At 38.4% G+C, this 19,899-nt stretch overlaps 1 protein-coding gene across 1 annotated transcript; it reads right to left on the bottom strand.

Moving 5' to 3' along the window:
* Positions 1 to 1,928: 1,928 nt before the first annotated feature.
* Positions 1,929 to 3,585, bottom strand: LOC141691707 (uncharacterized). Its single transcript, XM_074496466.1, has 2 exons — positions 3,301 to 3,585; positions 1,929 to 2,396 (listed from the first exon to the last, which is right to left on the bottom strand). Exons 1-2 carry the CDS (start codon positions 3,583 to 3,585, stop codon positions 1,929 to 1,931), a joined length of 753 nt encoding a protein of 250 aa, XP_074352567.1.
* Positions 3,586 to 19,899: the final 16,314 nt, after the last annotated feature.

Here is a 19,899-nt window from a genome sequence, read left to right as displayed (position 1 = left end):
GTTGGGGCATTCTGACGTCCAACCATATTGTCTATTCGGCTAGGCAGTCAATAAATGAGGTGGCCTCAGACCTGTGCCACGACCTTCAGCTCCCTACCGACCTTCCGGCCTTTGCATCGGCTTCTCTGAGCGAGGCTTGTACTGAGCTTTTGTCCTTCTTGTCCCTGGTACATAGTTAGATTTACATTTATTCGCCTTCCCTTCTGTATATTTCTCTTCTTCTTTTATTTGACATTTTTGCCTTGTATATTTTTTGCAGGCTGCTCCTTGGGATGTGGCGGTTGAGGACAAAGTTAAGGACATGGAGACTAGGATGGCCGAGGTGAAGGAGCTGGAGAGGAGGGCCACGACGACCGAGGAGGAACTCGAATGAGTGAAGACCCCGAGCGAGGCTCTGGATGGTCAGGCCAAAGTGTTAAAGGGGGACATGACAAGGCTGGAAAGGGACCTTGACAGAGCGAATAGGAGGATCACCCATCGAAATGCGCAGCTGAAGAAGTCTCGAAAAGAGCTTTGGAAGACGAAAAAATAGCTGGATATGACGGAGGAGCGCTGCTTCTAGTTCGGCGCTGATTATGTCATGTAGAAGGCTCACGACCTTAACTGGGATTATAAGCATTTGTTGGACGATAGCCTGGAGGATTCTATCGGCCGACCAGCAGTCGAAGCCCCTCATGTCTCTTCTGGTGAAGACGAAGAGCTTTCAGATGAAGACCTTCAGGCCTAAGCTTTTAGCCCCGAGGTGCTTGATAAGACTGAAGATGATCTTGTTGTGAAGTCTGTTGTTGGTGTTTCCATGGTCATACCCAACTCTTGAAGCTGCTTCATTCGTCCATCTTTTTGACTTGTAAATTTGTTTTTTTGTAATTGATACTCCTGCCTTTGAGCTTTTTTAATTCAACTAGCCCTCGGGCATTTATATTTTAATGCATCTTTCATCTTTTGTCAGCATTATTTTTATTGCATCTTTGGCTTAGTCTTTTGCCTTAGCAATTTTAAGAATTTTTAATCATGGCCTTACTACTTCTTATGTCCTCTTTCGGCCCCAAGTGTCATAGGACGAGGTCTAAGTTTGAAGAGAACCTCAGGCTGTTGACACTACTAAGGGCTCCCACTGGACGAAGGAACAGGGACGGCGGTCATCTTCGGATTGCCCCTTGTCCGGCCTTCCTTCGTTCCTTTGATCAACGTGGGTACTTGTAAAAAGTAGATGGGATATTAAGCCCGAGGATGGGCTAGTCTTCTTCGGGATCGCCCAAAGACCAGACCTTCATCGCTCTTATAAGTACATGTATAATTTGAGGATGAAGGGACATGTCTTCTTTGCGGTCGCCCTTAGTCAGGGTTTTCTTCGCTCTTACATATATATGCATGATTTGAGGACGAAGGGTCTTGTCTTCTTCGGGATCGCCCCTAGATAGGGTTTCCTTCGTTCTTCTTTAAGGGATGGACGAAGGAGAAAGTCTTATCTTAGGATTGCCCCTAAGAATTCTTCATTCATCCTTGCCACGTGTTCATTGCAAGTTGGATAATAGTTGCGGAGTGAAGGATGTTTGATTTTTTTGATTTTCGTGGGATTGCCCCTAGATTTTTATCTTTTCATCCTTTTTTCATAAGCAAACCGAATGTGTTGGCCGAAGAGTTTATCTTCTTCGGGATCGCCCCTAGATAATACTACTTCGACCACTCAGTTGGTATTTAATAAATGAAATATGTGACAAAGAAGTGCATTTTCATTTATTATTAAACTTTTACACTTTTCACATAAAACTTAAAGAGAAGTACAAATTGACTTTAAAGGAAATTTCTTACTGATAAAATTTCCGAAGACGACTGGCGTGCCGGGTGTTTTTGATTGCTTCGACGGTTAGCGTTTCTAGTTTGTATGCTTCTGGACGATTAACTTTGATTACCTTATACAACCCTTCTCAATTCGGCCGAAGCTTCCCTTGTTTTGCTGGAATGGAAGCAGCCAGCTCTCTTAGGACTAGGTCTCCTACTCCGAATGACCTCTTCTTGATTCCGGAGTCATAGTGTTGGGCTTCCTGTAGCAAATATTTCATGTTCCTTTGGTGGGCAGCCTCTCTTTCTTCTTCCAAGAAGTCCATGTTCGCTCTTAGCCTGAAGTTGTTAGTTTCCACGCTGTAGACCTCAGTTTGGTACGACTCCAAGCCTACTTCAACTGTAATTAGGGCTTCCATCCTGTAGGCCATCCTAAAATGAGTTTCCCCTATTGAAGATTTAGGGGTCGTTTGATAAGCCCACAAGATCCAAGAGAGCTCTTCGGACCACCTTCCTTTAGTTTCGCCCAACCTCTTCTTTATTCCTGGAAAGATTATTTTGTTTGCCACTTCGATTGCCCCATTCCCTTGTGGATGGGCGACTGAGCTGAACCTCTGTTCAATCCCGAAGTGGTGCAAAAACTTTCAGAACTTATTTTCGATAAATTGAGTTCCATTATCAGAGATGCAAATCTTCGGAATCCCAAATCGAAGAATAATCTGCTCAAGAAAGTATTTCTTAGCTGCTTCCTAAGTTATAGCGGACAATGGTCGGGCTTCGACCCATTTGGTCATGTAGTCGGTGGAAATTATGCACTATTTTGCTTATTTTGTGCTTGTTTGGAGAATGCCAACTATGTTAACAACCCATATGGAAAACAGAATGGGGCTGAGAACATAAGTCATTTCTTCAGGGGTTGCTTCGGAATTGTGGCGAACAACTGACATCGTACACACTTCTTGGCATATTCACTGGCATCGGCTTTCAAAGTTGGCCAAAAGAACCCTTGACGAAGGATTTTGAAGGCGAAGGACCAATCAACCAAATGTTCTCCGCAAATTCCTTCGTATACAGCTTCATGAGCTTGATGTTGTTCTTCGACATTTAAGCATCTGAGGAGGGGCTGGCTGACAGACCGGTGATACATTCTTCCATTAATGATAGTGTAGCTCAACGCCCTATATTTTACCTTTAGTGCTTCCCTTCGATCTGGAGGTATGATACCTTTCTCTAAAAAGGTTCTTAATGGGGTCATCCAATCGGCCCTTGGTAAATTTCCAGACATTCTTTCTTCTCAATCGAAGGAGTCTTGGCTTCGGTGAGGTAGATGGAACCAGTTAGGCTCTGAGTCTAATCCAAAGCTAGCCTAAAGAGGGCATCTGCCCATCCATTATTCTCCCTGCCAATTTGACTTAGCTCAAAAGTTTCAAATGACAGAGAAACATCTTTTACCTTGGTGGCGTAAGCCTTTGTCCGAGGATCTCTTTGCTCATACTCTCATGTGAAGTGCTTTACTACCAGCATAGAATCGCTGAAGGCCCTCAGGTGCTTCGCCTCAAGACTTCGGGCCAACTCCATTCCCGCGAGGAGTGCTTCGTACTCTGCTTCATTATTGGTGAGGGAAAAGTCAAATCTTATAGCCTGGCATATCTCAAACCCTTCGAAGCTGGAAAGTATTAAGTCGGCCCCACATATTTTCCCTGCGACTGACCCGTCTACAAAGAGTTTCCATTTCCTAGGAGTCCGAATGAGCTGTTCTTCCGGGGTGAGATCCTGCGGCCCCGAAAACGTGCATTCGACCATGAAGTCAGCCAAGGCTTGAGCCTTAATTTCCGTCCCGGGGACGTATTCAAGGTCAAACTCCCCAAGTTCGATAGACCAGGCTACCACTCTTCCCGAGGCTTCGGGCCTTATCAAAATCTTCTTCAGAGGTTGACTGGTGACAACTTGGATTGTTCGGCTTTGAAATTATTGTCCCAATTTTCGGAAGGCCATAACCAGCCCATATGCAAATTTTTCAGCGTTGGGGTATCTTGTTTCTGCATCCTTTAGGACTTGAGACACATAGAACATAGGATGTTGATTACCTTCGTGATTATTCACAAGAACTGCCCCTAGCGTTCTTTCGGACACAGCCAGGTAAAACTGAAGCATTTCCTTCGGATTAGGTCTCATTAAGAGTGGTGCCTTAATGATGTATTCTTTCACTTCTTCGAATGCCTTTTGACATTCATGCCCCCACTCAAAATTCTTTGACCCTTTGAGTATGACAAAAAAAGGGAGCGCCTTCTCGGCAGATCTGAAGATGAAACACCAAAGGGCGGCGAGTCGACCGGTCAGCTTTTGGATGTCTATGATGCATCTACAGGCTTCCATGTTAATTACTGCTTCGATCTTTTCATGGTTCGCCTCTATCCCATGGGCGCTAACCATATAACCCATGAATTTGCCACTGGATACTCCGAAGGTGCATTTATTTTTCAGAGCGTCTCGAAGCACTCTTTCAAGTCTTCAGTATGATCTTGGAACAGTGACTTTACAATCATGTCGTCCACATATGCTTCCATATTCCGACTGATCTGCTCTTTAAATACCTTGTTCACCATTCGTTGGAATGTGGCTCCAGCATTTTATAGTCCGAAGGCCATTTTAATATAAGCATAAGTCCCCTTCGGAGTTATGAACGTTGTCTTGGGCACATCCTTGTCATTCATGGAAATTTGATGATGGCCAGAAAAAGCATCAAGAAAACGAAGTACCTGGTAACAAGCCGTAGCGTCTATCAGTTGATCGATGCTAGGCAGGGGTAGTGGTCCTTCAGACATGCCTTATTGTAATATTTGGGATATATCGTGTAATTATTTTTGCTAACAAATAAATATTATGCATGTTCAATATTTATTCTGTGAATTAACTGTTAAGTGGTATATGTATTTGGATGTTTAAAAATATTATCAATTGAGTATTTTAATTTTTATATGTCCAAAATAAAATATAGATAATTGTCATATCTTCCTATTTATTTTTATGTTAATTTATGATTTTATAGGAAATTTATGGATTTTAGAAAATCTTTTTCCGAGTACCTATAAACTATTTTATATAATCGGGAACCAACCGATGTCACCCGTTTTTACGTTTTTATAACCCGAAACTTTTCCGAGAACTCCTTCCTAACCTAATTGCAATATTTCGAGCATTTTCAATATATTGACTTTCTCGATCCGGCGTACGGTTTGTCATGAGCGGGTCCCGGCACAATATTTTCGATACATTATTCGTTCGGTAAATCAATAAAACTCGTATTTTTGATAAACGGGATCTTTTTATTAAATTATTACAATTATTACCTCGTAATACATGCAACCAGGCACGGAGACCAAGACCGCAATACAAATTGTACTAATTTGGATAATTATCCCGAAAACTGGTACCGTTTGGATCAGTTTTTATAAATAAACGTACCATTTTGTATCTGGAATGATCCAACGGGATACTAATTTTCCGTAATTATAAATAGCCTTTACCGTATTTTATTTTGTACTAGAAATCATTTGCAAACAGTATTTACAAAGATTTTACAGAGAAAATACTATAATTATATTTCGTTCTTCATAATCAAACACAAATTCGGAGGCGTTATCGATATCCGATTGTGGCGTACATATACTCAAAACGAAGCTACTGAAATCTAGAATCCAAATCTTTCATCCGTTTCACTGCAGATTTCAAAGGTATTTTCTGATTTAATTATTTATATTCGAATTTCTTGATAATTAAATTATGATTTTTTGTTCGAGAGATTGTTTGTATGATTTGATGATTGTATGTTGTAGAGCTTGTTTTTCTGATCATTTTGGTATATTATACTCTTGATTTGGAGTTCAATAACATGTTAAATTTTGGGTTTAATTCTCGAAATTAGAAATTAGGGTTTATAGTTCGTTTGAATATTCTTGATTGAATTTGGGGGTTTCTTATTTTGGAATTGTTAGATGTTCTAGAGGGGTGGGTTGTGTTTCTTATGGAATTTACAATCGATTCGTATAAGTCTTGCAAATCGACGAGGCCTGTAGAGAAGGGAGTTGTGATTTGAAGTTTTCGCCGGTTTTTATTTGAGCTCGACGGAGTTCATATCGATTTTGGCCAGAGTTTGTCCCAGAACTGTTGTTCGTAGTTGGTTTGTGTATATCTGTGTTCCTATACCGATTTAGAATCGTTTTACATTAAAATCTGTGAAGAACAAAATCGTTTTGAACCCCAATCGAGGTCACCGGAATCCGGGATGGGTCACCGGATTTTGGGTTCATCCGGCGGTTCATCCCGACCCGGCGACCCGGTTTCCTGACCCGTTTTTTTATTAAAAACCCGGTTTTGATCCAAATTAATCCTAAACCAAAGTTGTTTTTAGCATTTTTACAAATTAGTACCTGAAAGTTTGCAGAACTTTCAAGAATTTGATTTCTATTTAAAATCTTTTAAAAATTGGATTTGTTTTTATAAAATCATTTTAAAAATTGTTTCTAATTTCCAAACATTCCGAAAATGATTATTTTAATTCTAAAATTCATTTTTAATTCAAAAATAAATCCAAATTATTTATTTAATTAATTTTAATTAATAATTAATTAACTGATTTGTTAATAATTTAAATATTAATTCATTAATTAGTTTAATTACTTATTAAATGATTTTAATTAATTATTTAATTTGATTTAATTATTTAAAAATAATTTAAAAATTATGAAAAAAAGTTTCGAGCTTTAAAATATTATTTTAAATTGTTTTCAAGGCTCAATAATTATTAGAAAATTATTTTGAAGCCAGATGTGGCCAACCGAACCCTGTTTATTGCTTTAAAATTGATCCAACGACCCGTTTTAATTCCGAAAAATATTTTAAAAATCATATTAAATACCCAAAAGCTTGTTTATGACCCGAGAGTCCTTTATAAATTATATATCATTGATTGTTTGACGTGTTATGTGTTATATGTGACTTGTTGTTTGACTGTCGATCTATATGTTCGGTGTTTACTTGTTTATTGCGTAACTTTCAATCCGTTAATCGGATTTGGGTAAAACGAAGAGTAGATAGAAGTGTATACCGAATAGAATCGTATGAGTTGAGTATTGATAGATACTTATGTTATGTGAGCAGAAGAGGAAAGGCGTAGGAAAGGGAAACAGATAGCCGAGGAATAAGACAGTTGTGATTGGAAGTTAGTACAGTATAGCAAGCTAGTACCAGGCAAGTGTTCTGAACTTTCTCGAGATATATTGTAGATTATTGATAGTCCTATATTGCAAGTGCTTTGAAGCACTGAACCCTAAACCTTGATTCCAATTGTTGATCTTTGAGCCATAAATCTTATTCTTTTTGAACCATTACTTGCTGTATCCCGAATACGAATCACAGATATACGATATTACTCCACAAATATATACAAACTAAATGCCAAACACTGAATCAAATTGCTTACATATTCAAACCATTGTACCTTATGCTTTGAAAGACCAAATCCTTGTAACCTTAAAATGTTGATTCCTTTGTTATCCAATTCTTTCATTACCTAACAGCCATTCTTTGAAATTGATATATTGATCCTTTGTGAAAATTGAAACCATTTCATTGTTTAATATCCAATGTTGATTATGATTTTGTTTATTGTTTTACATTGTTTATTCTGTTATTATGTTAGAATTGGATTGTTTTATAAAATTGTGGACCAGATTCGTGGTCAGACCAGATTGGTGGTCAAGTTAGGCCAATGTGTGCATTGGATCCAGTAATTAGAGCAGAGCTGTGTGCCTTGCTCGGGGTTAGTGCGTGACTGATCAGAAGCCTAACCTAGGTTTTGAAAAATATAATATCCAATTCTAAATTATTAATCATTGTTCACTTGATATCATAACCCTCTTCACTTGATGATCATTATTCTCAGTCTTGTCATTGTGACTTGCTGAGCTAGTTAGCTCATTTGTGCGATGTTGTTTATGTTCTTTTCCAGTTAAGAAGGAACCAGTTGGTAGCGAGGATCCCCAATCCAGTGCGAGAGCTAGGGGTCCAGGTTGATCGAGTTAAACTAGCGGGCAGCTTTTGAGATAGTTTAAGTTTGTAAAAGTTTGTATTAATGTTTAGTCTTCAGATTTGAGTTTGAATAGTTGGGATTTGTACGTTTGTAATATAAGTGTGTGTTTGTGGCTAATGTGCATACTTTAACCTGTTACGGTCCGTGGTAGTTGGTAAGTTGGGTCACTGCATATTATTATTATTATCTTTATTATTGTTATAAGCAGGTTATAATTAAGGTGTGTGTGTGTGTGTGGACCCTAAACTTCTGACCCGGGTTTGGAGGGCGCCACAGGTTTGGTATCAGAGCTACAGGTTATAAGTAACCGACACAAGCCTAGGTTGATGGGAATGGGTAGAGGGTTAGGAATAGAAGTAAGAAATAGAAAGATAGAGCGTCGAGAAGTTAAGTGCGACGGTGTAACATGTATTAGTATAATTCGTGTCGTGGTTCGAGATTCTTATATTGCGATATGATTTCAGATAGCAGCGATGGACGACTCTTTCATCCCCATATCAGCTGATCACTGAGAGCCCTCAGTTGGAGTACCATCTTCAGATCCACGTCCTGTTGTTCCACCCTTGTTGACTATTTTACCTCCACCTGTGTTGCAGCCTATACCACTGCAGGCTATCCCACCCCCAGGCATGAGGCCACCTATCAAAGGACCTCCACCAGCTGATTCAGATTCCACTGGGCATTTAGTTGTGGGTGCCCCATTCCAGTCTACCTTGCATCCTGTTCCTTATTACCGGTATGAGGCTCTTTTATTGGAGCGTGATTCCTTGTTGGCACAGATCCGAGAGCTGCAGCATATCATCAGGACTACAGATATTGATCGTGGTGTGAGGGAGCTTCGAGAGGAGATCCATGTGACACGCAGGATTCTTGAGACTAGGCTACATGGAGCTACATTACCTGGTCGAGGCCCTGATGCACTTATGGGATGGGCTAGTGAGGTGATGGAAGACTTTGAGAGGCTGGGAGGACCAGAGTTTCCTTGGAGTTAGATCCAGAGATGGAGATGCTGATCGGTGTTGTTGTGGTTGTGTAGTATGTACAGAATTATGTAGTATGTATCAATAGACTTTTGGGTTGTATTTATAGACTAGATCTGCTGACTAGTGGGTATGTTTGTTGTACCCTTTTTCTTTTCTTTCGAAGCATCTTTACGCCTGTACTACCTAAAACTTTGATCTATATATATCAGTACCTTTTCCTTTCTAGCATTGTCATTTATTTTATTGCACCTGTTTTACTTTACCTTATTTATTGCACCAGTTATACCCCTGTGATACCATGTACCCTGTTCCCTTAACTGTTTATATTCTGTAAAGAAGCATGCAATTTACTTAGTTCAACTGTTACAACTGTTTCCAAAAAGAGATAATTCTGTTTTATAAAACTTTTCTTTTATGCAAAGGATTTGATTTAAAAGCTAAATAAGTTGTTTGATTCTTTACAGAAAATGCCTCCCAGAAGAAATACCCGCACCAACACCTAGAATGAAGAAACCAACAACAACAATAACAACCAAAATGATATTAACCAGAATGCAAACTCAGGACCCATAGACCCAGAAATAGCCCAGATTCTTCAAATCTTGGCCCAACAAACAGTTCACCTGACATAACAACAATAAAGACAGACCAATCCCCAGGTAACTTTCAAAACTTTTCAGGTGGTAAACCTACCAGAATTCAAGGGTTCCCTAGATCCGATTGTAGCAAATGTTTGGATAAAGGAAATAGAGAAGTCGTTTACTTTAGTTAAAGTGAAGGAAGAACAAAAGTTTGAATTTGCAAGTTATTATTTGAAGAATGAGGCCACCTATTGGTGGGAGACTGTGAAGACATTGAAAGGTACAGATGATATTACTTGGGAGAGGTTTAAGGAATTATTTTTAGAAAAATATTTTCCCCAGTTTGTTCAGGATCAAATGGAGCTGAAGTTTCTAGAATTAAAACAAGGAAATATGTCGGTAGCTGATTATGAGAGTAAGTTTGAGGAACTGTCAAGGTATGTGCCGTCATATGTAGATACTGACAGGAAGAAGGCTAAGAGATTCCAGCAAGGTCTGAAGCCATGGATCAGAGGGGAGGTAGCCATATTTGAATTGGATACCTATGCAGGAGTTGTACAAAAGGCCATAATTGCAGAGACAGAGAGCGAGATATCTCAGAAGGAAAAGGAAAGTAAGAAAAGAATGTTTGAAGGGAATGAAGGTCAGTCACAACCAGGAAAGCTTCCAAATTTTAAGAAGGGCAGATTTCAGCCGGGGAGAAATTTTAATATCAACAAACATAATGTAGGCGATAGAGGTCAAGGCAACCGTCCAGTCAACGTGAATCGGCCGAATCAGTTGAGGCTAACTTTTCCAGATTGTCAGGTATGTGGGAAGAAACATGGAGGAGTCTGTAACAAGTTGAATGTGGTTTGTTTCAAGTGTAATCAGAAAGGGCACTATTCAAGGGAGTGCCGCAATCAGCCAGCGAGAGAGCCAGCAAACAAGGATCAGCCTATCCGGAATCCAGCAGTTAAGGTTCCAACTATTGGATTTAGGTGCTTTAAATGTGGAAAGCCAGGACATATAGCCAGGGATTGCAAGACACCCGCCCCAGTCAGTAATGCATTGAGAATTATGGGATCTACCCCAGCGGTGAATGAGACTCCAAGGGCTAGAGTTTTCGATATGTCTGTGAAGGATGCTATCCAGGATACCGATGTCGTGGCAGGTACGCTTAATGTGAATTCTTTATGTGCCAAAGTATTGATAGATTAGGGAGCAACTCGATCGTTTATTTCTCAAGATTTTGTTAGTAAGTTAAATTGTCCAGTTGAGTATTTAAATGAAATAATGACTGTGGAATTAGCAAATCAAGAACGTATATCTGTTAATCAAGTTTGTGGGAATTGTGAGATTGAGATTTCTGAAAATAAGTTTTGTATAGATTTGATACCATTTAAGTTAGGAGAATTTGACGTTATCTTAGCAATGGATTGGTTATCTAAGCACGATGCCCAGATAAATTGTCGAAATAAGAAGGTAATGGTGAAGACGTCAGATGAAAGGATAGTCACATTTAAGGGCTAGAAACAAGTAAAGAAATTATTAATGATGATTCAAGCCAAGAAGTTACTACGACAAGGATGCGAGCATTTCGTTGCTTATGTGATTGATAAAAGGTAGGAGCCAGCAAAACTTGAAGATATTCCAGTAGTTAATGAATTTCCAGACGTATTTCCCGATGAGTTACCAGGACTTCCTCCGGATAGAGAAATTGAGTTTGCGATCGAGTTAGCACCTGGAACGGAACCAGTATCCAAGGCCCCGTACAGAATGGCGCCCGTTGAGATGAAAGAACTAGCAAAGCAATTGCAAGAGTTATTAGAGAAAGGAGTAATCAGACCCAGTATATCTCCGTGGGGTGCACCGGTACTATTTGTCAAGAAAAAGGATGGAAGTATGAGACTGTACATCAACTATCGGGAGCTCAACAAGCTTACAATCAAGAACAAGTATCCGTTACCCAGAATTGATGATTTGTTTGACCAGTTAAAAGGAGCCAAGTACTTCTCCAAAATCGATTTGAGATCGGGATATCATCAACTAAAGACTAAGCCAGAGGATATACCAAAGACAGCTTTCAAAACAAGGTATGGACATTCTGAATTTTTAGTGATGTCTTTTGGATTGACCAATGCCCCGACAGCATTCATGGACCTGATGAACAGAATTTTGAAGGAATATTTGGATAAGTTTTTTATTGTGTTCATAGACGATATTTTGATTTATTCAAAGACAAAAGAGGACCATGCAGAACATTTAAGAACAGCTTTGAAGATTTTAAGGAAAAAGAAGTTATATGCTAAATTCTCGAAGGGTGAGTTTTGGCTACAAGAAGTTCAATTCTTAGGACACATAGTCAGTAATGAAGGGATCAAAGTGGACCCAACGAAGATTGAGGCAATTATAAATTGGGAAAGACCGAGAACACCAACAGAGGTAAGAAGTTTCTTGGGATTAGCGGGATATTATCGTCGATTCATTCAAAATTTCTCAAGGATCGCAACACCATTGACGAAGCTTACACGGAAGTATGAAAAGTTTATATGGAATGATAAATGCGAAGAAAGTTTTCAGGAATTAAAGCAAAGATTAATTACGGCACCTGTTTTGTCACTTCCAGATCATCAAGGAAATTTTGTAATCTATAGCGATGCTTCTTATAAAGGACTCGGATGCGTTCTGATGCAACACGATAAGGTGATTGCGTATGCATCAAGGCAATTGAAACTACACGAACAGAAATATCCTACTCATGATTTAGAGCTAGCAGCCATAGTTTTCACTTTGAAGATTTGGAGATATTATCTATATGGAGAAAAATGCGAGATTTATACGGATCATAAAACCTTAAAGTACATATTCACACAGAAGGAGCTTAATATGAGAAAGAGGAGATGGTTAGAGTTAATCAAGGATTACGACTGTACAATTAACTATCATCCCGGTAAAGCAAACGTTGTGGCAGACGCGTTGAGTCGGAAGGAAAAATTAAATGTGTTATCAGTACCTGAGGAGATATATGAGGAATTTCAGAAATTGGAATTGGAAATTAGAGTTTGCAAGCCTGATGAAGCGAAAGTGTATAGTATGACTTTCCAGCCGAAGTTGTTGGAGAAGATAAGGAAGTCTCAAGAAAAGGTAATGGATCAGGATATAAATCGTTTGGTAGGGGAAGAATTATGCACGCAAAAGGACGATCAAGGTATTCTTAGGTTTTCTTCCAGAATTTGGATTCCACCAGTGACGGAGTTGAAAAATGAAATTTTACAGGAAGCTCATAATTCAAGGTATTCGATCCATCCAGGAAGTACCAAGATGTACAGAGATTTAAAGGAAAATTATTGGTGGCCAGATATGAAGAGGGAGATTGCGGAATGGGTTAGCAGATGTTACACATGTCAGAAAGTTAAAGCAGAGCATCAGAGACCAAGTGGAATGTTACGGCCAGTGGAGATTCCAGAGTGGAAGTGGGAGCATATTGTTATGGATTTCATAGTTGGATTACCAAGGACAAAAGCTAATCATGATGCCATTTGGGTTATAGTGGATAGACTTACCAAGTCAGCTCATTTTTTGCCTATAAATGAAAGATTTTTACTAGATAAGTTGATCCATATGTACCTAAAAGAGATCGTAGTTCGTCATGGAGTTCCTGTGTCTATCGTATCCGATCGAGATCCGAGATTCAATTCGAGATTTTGGAAGAGTTTTTAAGAATGTTTGGGAAGGAGACTGAATATGAGTACATCTTACCATCCACAGACGGACGGCCAGAGTGAAAGAACGATCCAGACAATCGAAGACATGCTACATGTTTGTGCTATTGATTTCAAAGGAAGTTGGGACGAGCATTTACCCCTGGTAGAATTTGCTGAAAATAACAGTTATCATGCCAGTATTGGGATGCCACCCTATGAAGCTCTTTATGGACGCAAATGTCGATCTCCTGTATATTGGGACGAAGTAGGAGAACGCAAAATACTTGGACCTGAACTGGTGCAGCAGACGAAGGAAGTTGTTGAAGTTATCCAGGAGAGATTGATAGCAGCACAAGATCGTCAAAGGAAGTATGCAGATCAATCAAGGAAAGGTATGGAATTCGAAGAAGGAAATTTGGTATTACTGAAAGTATCACCGTGGAAGGGATTGACGAGATTTGGGAAGAAAGGAAAACTGAGCCCAAGATACGTTGGACCTTTTGAGATTTTAAAACGCGTTAGAAAAGTAGCTTACGAGTTGGAATTACCTCCGCACATGGAGCACATTCACAATGTTTTTCACGTATCGATGCCTAAGAAGTATAATCCAGACTCCAGGCATGTAATCGAATATGAGCCAAAAGAACTTCAAGCAGATTTGTCATATGTAGAGAGTCCGATAGAGATTCTAGAAGAAAGAGAGAAAGTTTTAAGGAATAAAGTGGTAAAGTTAGTAAGAGTATTGTGGAGAAATCCAAGGGTTGAAGAGTCAACCTGGGAGCTAGAAAGTGATATGAGAGAAAAGTACCCTCATTTGTTTTCCTAGGAGATTCTGAGGACAGAATCCTTTTAAGGGGGGGAGGATGTAATATCTGGGATATATCTTGTAATTATTTTTGCTAACAAAATAAATATTATGCATGTTCAATATTTATTCTGTGAATTAACTATAAGTGGTATATGTATTTGGATGTTTAAAAATAATATCAATTGAGTATTTTAATTTTTATATGTCCAAAATAAAATATAGATAATTGTCATATCTTTCTATTTATTTTTATGTTGATTTATAATTTTATAGGGTATTTATGGATTTTATAAAATCTTTTTCCGAGTATCTATAAACTATTTTATATAATCGGGAACCAACCGACGTCACCCGTTTTTACGTTTTTATAACCCGAAACTTTTCCGAGAACTCCTTCCTAACCTAATTGCAATATCCGAGCATTTTCCATGTTTCGACTTTTTGATCCGGCGTACGGTTTGTCATGTGCGGGTCCCGGCGCAATATTTTCGATACATTATTCGTTTCGGTAAATCAATAAAACTCTTATTTTTGATAAACGGGGTCTTTTTATTAAACTATTACAATTATCACCTCGTAATACGTGCAACCAGGTGCCAAGACCAAGACCGCAGTACAAATTGTACTGATTTGGATAATTATCCCGAAAACCGGTACCGTTTGGATCAATTTTTATAAATAAACGTACCATTTTGTATCTGGAATGATCCAACGGGATACTAATTTTCCGTAATTATAAATAGTCTTTACCGCATTTTATTTTGTACCAGAAATCATTTGGAAACAGTATTTACAGAGTTTTTACAGAGAAAATACTATAATTATATTTCGTTCTTCGTAATCAAACACAAATTCGGAGGCATTTTCGATATCCGATTGTGGCGTACATATACTCAAAACAAAGCTACTGAAATCTAGAATCCAAATCTTTCATCCGTTTCACTGCAAATTTCAAAGATATTTTCTGATTTAATTATTTATATTCGAATTTCTTGATAATTAAATTATAAATTTTTGTTCGGGAGATTGTTTGTATGATTTGATGATTGTATGTTGTAGAGCTTGTTTTCCTGATCATTTTGGTATATTATACTCTTGATTTGGAGTTCAATAACATGTTTAATTTTGGATTTGATTCTCGGAATTAGAAATTAGGGTTTATAGTTCGTTTGAATATTCTTGATTGAATTCGGGGGTTTCCTATTTCGGGATTGTTAGATGTTCTAGAGGGGTGGGTTGTGTTCCTTATGGAATTTGCAATCAATTCGTATAAGTCTTGCAAATCGACGAGGCCTGTAGAGAAGGGAGTTGTGATTTGAAGTTTTCGCCGGTTTTTAATCGAGCTCGCCGGAGTTCATATCGATTTTGGCCGGAGTTTGTCCCAGAGCAGTTGTTTGTAGTTGGTTTATGTATGTTTGTGTTCCTATACCGATTTAAAATCGTTTTGCTTTAAAATCCCTGAAGAACGAAATCGTTTTGAACCCCAATCGAGGTCACCGGAATCCGGGAGGGGTCACCGGATTCTGGGTTCGTCCGGCGGTTCATCCCGACCCGGCGACCCGGTTTCCTAACCCGTTTTTTATTAAAAACCCGGTTTTGATCCAAATTAATCCTAAACCAAAGTTGTTTTTAGCATTTTTACAAATTAGTACCTGAAAGTTTCCAGAACTTTCAGGAATTTGATTTCTGTTTAAAATCTTTTAAAATTTGGATTTCTTTTATAAGATCATTTTAAAAATTGTTTTTAATTCCAAAAATTCCGAAAATGATTATTTTAATTCTAAAATTCATTTTTAATTCAAAAATAAATCCAAATTATTTATTTAATTAATTATAATTAATAATTAATTAACTGATTGGTTAATAATATAAATATTAATTGATTAATTAGTTTAATTATTTATTAGTTGATTTTAATTAATTATTTAATTTGATTTAATTATTTAAAAATGATTTAAAAATTCTAAAAAATAGTTTCGAGCTTTAAAATATTATTTTAAATTATTTTCAAGGCTAGATAATTATTAGAAAATTATTTTGAAGCCAGATGTGGCCAACCGAACCCTGTTTATTGCTTTAAAATTGATCCAATGACCCGTTTTAATTCCGAAAAATATTTCAAAAATCATATTAAATACCCGAAAGCTTGTTTATGACCCGAGACTCCTTTCTAAATGATATATCATTGATTGTTTGACGTGTTATGTGCTATATGTGACTTGTTGTTTGACTGTCGATCTATATGTTCGGTGTTTACTTGTTTTTGCGTAACTTTCAATCCGTTAATCGGATTTGGGTGAAATGAATGGTAGATAGAAGTGTATACCGAATAGAATCGTATGAGTTGAGTCTTGATAGATACTTATGTTATGTGAGCAGCAGAGGCAAGGCGTAGGAAAGGGAAACAGATAGCCGATGAGTAAGACAGTTGTGATTAGAAGTTAGTACAGTATAGCAAGCTAGTATCAGTCAAGTGTTCTGAACTTTCTCGAGATATATTGTAGATTATTGATAGTCCTATATTTCAAGTGCTTTGAAGCACTGAACCCTAAACCTTGATTCCAGTTGTTGATCTTTGTGCCATAAACCTTATTCTTTTTGAATTATTGTTTGCTGTATACCCGAATACGAATAACAGATATATGATACTACTCCATAAATACATACAAACTAAATGACAAACACTAAATCAAATTGCTTACATATTCAAACCATTATACCTTATGCTTTGAAAGACCAAATCCTTGTAACCTTGAAACGTTGATTCCTTTGTATCCAATTCTTTCATTACCTAACAACCATTCTTTAAAATTGATATATTGATCCTTTGTGAAAATTGAAACCATTTCGTTGTTGAATATCCAATGTTGCTTATGATTTTGTTTATTGCTTTACATTGTTTATTCTGTTATTATGTTAGAATTGGATTGTTTTATAAAATTATGGACCAGATTCGTGGTCAGACCAGATTGGTGGTCAAGTTAGGCCAATGTGTGCCTTGGATCCAGTAATTAGAGCAGAGCTGTGTGCCTTGCTCGGGGTTAGTGTGTGACTGATCAGCAGCCTAACCTTGGTTTTGAAAAATAAAAATATAATATCCAATTCTAAATCATTAATCATTGTTCACTTGATATTATAACCCTCTTCACTTGATGATCATTATTCTCAGTCTTATTATTGTGACTTGCTGAGCTAGTTAGCTCATTTGTGCGATGTTGTTTATGTTCTTTTCCAGTTAAGAAGGAACCAGTTGGTAGCGAGGATCCCCAATCCAGTGTGAGAGTTAGGGGTCCAGGTTGATCGAGTTAAACTAGCTGGAAGCTTTTGAGATAGTTTAAGTTTGTAAAAGTTTGTATTAATGTTTAGTATTCAGATTTGAGTTTGAATAGTTGGGATTTGTACGTTTGTAATATAAGTGTGTGTGTGTGGCTTGTGTGCATACTTTAACCTGTTGCGGTCCATGGTAGTTGGTAAGTAGGGTCACTGCATATTATTATTATCTTTATTATTGTTATAAGCAGGTTATAAATAAGGTGTGTGTGTGTGTGTGGACCCCAAATTTCTGACCCGGGTTTGGGGGGCGTCACACTTATTAAGGTCCGTGTAGTCCACACACATCCTCCACTCCCCGTTTGATTTTTTGATGACCACCATATTGGCTAACCAGTTTGGGTATTCAATTTCCTCTATCAATTTGGTCTCTAACAGTTTTTCTACTTCGGCCTCTATTACCTTCTGTCATTCGACTGTAAAAGTTCTCTTCTTCTGCTTCACCGGTTTGGCCTCGGGCTGCACGTTCAAGCAGTGCTTAGCCATCTTGGGATCCAACCCGGGCATTTCTTCCGGCCCCCAGGCGAACACATCATGGTACTGCCGAATTACAGCGATTAATTTTTCCTTCAGATCTGGTTCCATATATTTTCCAATTCGAACCATTTTTCCCGAGTGGATGTCATACAGTTCCACTTCTTCGGTCTCCGCTACTGGTTCGGCGATCAGACTTGAAAGATCTGCCCCAAACTTTTCAAACTAAATATTCAGTGTTTCTCTGCTTCTACCGTGTTCTGCCTCAACCTTTTTTCTCTTTCCGGTTTTGTCCGGCTTCTCATATTCCTGATCTTTTTCCAGGTCTTCCGGCATTATAATTCGGGCAGTTTTTTGATCGCCACTCATTTCTCCTACCCATTTCTATGTTGGAAACTTGAGCTTGAGGTGGGGTATAGACTCCACTGCTTCAAAGGTTGACAAGAATGGTCTTCCAAAAATGGCATTTTATGGGCTCTCAATCCGAACCACGTAGAATTTTACCGGCTTTTCCACAGTATATGGCAATTTACCCAGTAGGACCGGAAGAGTGATTGTGCCCTCAAACTGTATGGGGTGTCCTCCGAAGGAGTAAAAAGGAGCTTCGTTGCAGGGCTCTGACTGTTCTCCAGCCAGGTTTATCTTGCACTAGGTCTTGTGGAACAGTATATTAGCCGAACTTCCAATATCCCCCATCACCTTCCAAATTTTTGTAACACCCCCAGATCCGGGGTCGGGGATCCGGGTCGTCACGAGTTCCATTTCCCTTAATAATACTTAATCTTAACAATCAACCAACTGCTGCGTACTGTGACCCCACAATATACACACACACACCACAAGTTATAGTCCCAGAAATGAATACCAAAAATAACACAAGTCATTTTATTCCACAATTAAAAGCCATTACATCTTAAAAGGGTTCTGAATAAATTTACATATTCCTTGCCATTATTACAATTCATATTATACATAAGTCTGGTTCATCAATAGTTGAAAACCTAGCCTATTGGTAGCTCCTACCACAGCTACGGCGGCATCAACGCTTCCAGAAAACTGCGGATCGTTTCCTAACCGCTTGTGAATTGGCAGCTTGGTCATGTTCATCCTTTCTATCTGTTGTTGTGTGATGAAAGAAGAAAGCAAGGGTGAGCAACAAGCCCACCGAAATAATATGCATAATAATTAACAATATATAAGCATTCTCATAGTACTCATGAAAGTCTTGGTCAAGAAGAAATGAACCAAGTTTGACCTCTTAATGCGACGAAGTCGCAAAATATTCAGTATATATACTTATATACTTTTCAAAATCTTTGAAATCTTCTGCCATGTATAATATACACAGAGTTCCAGTTTATAACTGTATAAAAATATCGTTGCAAGGTGATCTCATATATCTAACCTTGTCTCAACGTTTTTCTGAAAATCTTTGTCATGCACAAGATAATCATTTACTAGATATAAGTTGAAAAGATGAAGTTACAAGATACTCCAATATACTTATATCCTTTCCGAATACTACTTGAACTACCACCGTTCAAGGTATAAATAGTTCATCACATATATGAAGCTACAAGGCATAACTTGTATAGAATCAATCTTTGAAATATCATTCAAAAGAAATGAAGTTACGAGATACTTCATTTGATGGAAACATCATTTTGAAAACTCGACCCTGCCAACACTCAACAATCGCCCAACCGTAGCCTTTCTATCGAAGTGCTCTGGGTAGTGTTGTAGAAATATCCAACTGGGTGATGAACTCATTACGGGAGTTTGCCGCGCCAGGAAGACCACTTACGATGATCAGTCGTAGTAGTGTAACCCCACCATTTTCTACATGTAGAGGAGAACCTGTCGGATTTACTTGTCAACCGAACACTGGACTCCTAAGGAATGTACCGCCTTAGCGGAACTTCCAGGCCATTTGGGCCAATATAATAAGGCTGGGCCGGCGCCACTCGACCACTTACGCCACTCCTAGTTCAGATGAAATTCATGACTCTGAAACGTAAAGCTCGTCCCCCCTTTCCCCAAGTAGAAACTTGTTGATACGGCTCTACCAAGAAGTCGTATCTATTTGGAAAGGAAAACTCACCGATATTTCCCAGGCGATGCCTGTTAATGGATTAACTTGTTCCAAGAATTTTACTTCCCGAGT

Source organism: Apium graveolens, chromosome 10, assembly GCF_009905375.1.
Source record: "Apium graveolens cultivar Ventura chromosome 10, ASM990537v1, whole genome shotgun sequence".
Taxonomy (NCBI): Eukaryota; Viridiplantae; Streptophyta; class Magnoliopsida; order Apiales; family Apiaceae; genus Apium; species Apium graveolens.
This window is presented reverse-complemented; position numbering and strand designations above follow the sequence as displayed.

Coding starts and splice junctions, on each gene's coding strand:
- LOC141691707 (XM_074496466.1), bottom strand. CDS start 3,585: ATGGTCGAATGCACGTTTTCGGGGCCGCAGGATCTCACCCCGGAAGAA. Junction 2,397..3,300: donor CCTTCAGCGATTCTATGCTG/GTAGTAAAGCAC, acceptor GGGATTGAACAG/AGGTTCAGCTCAGTCGCCCA.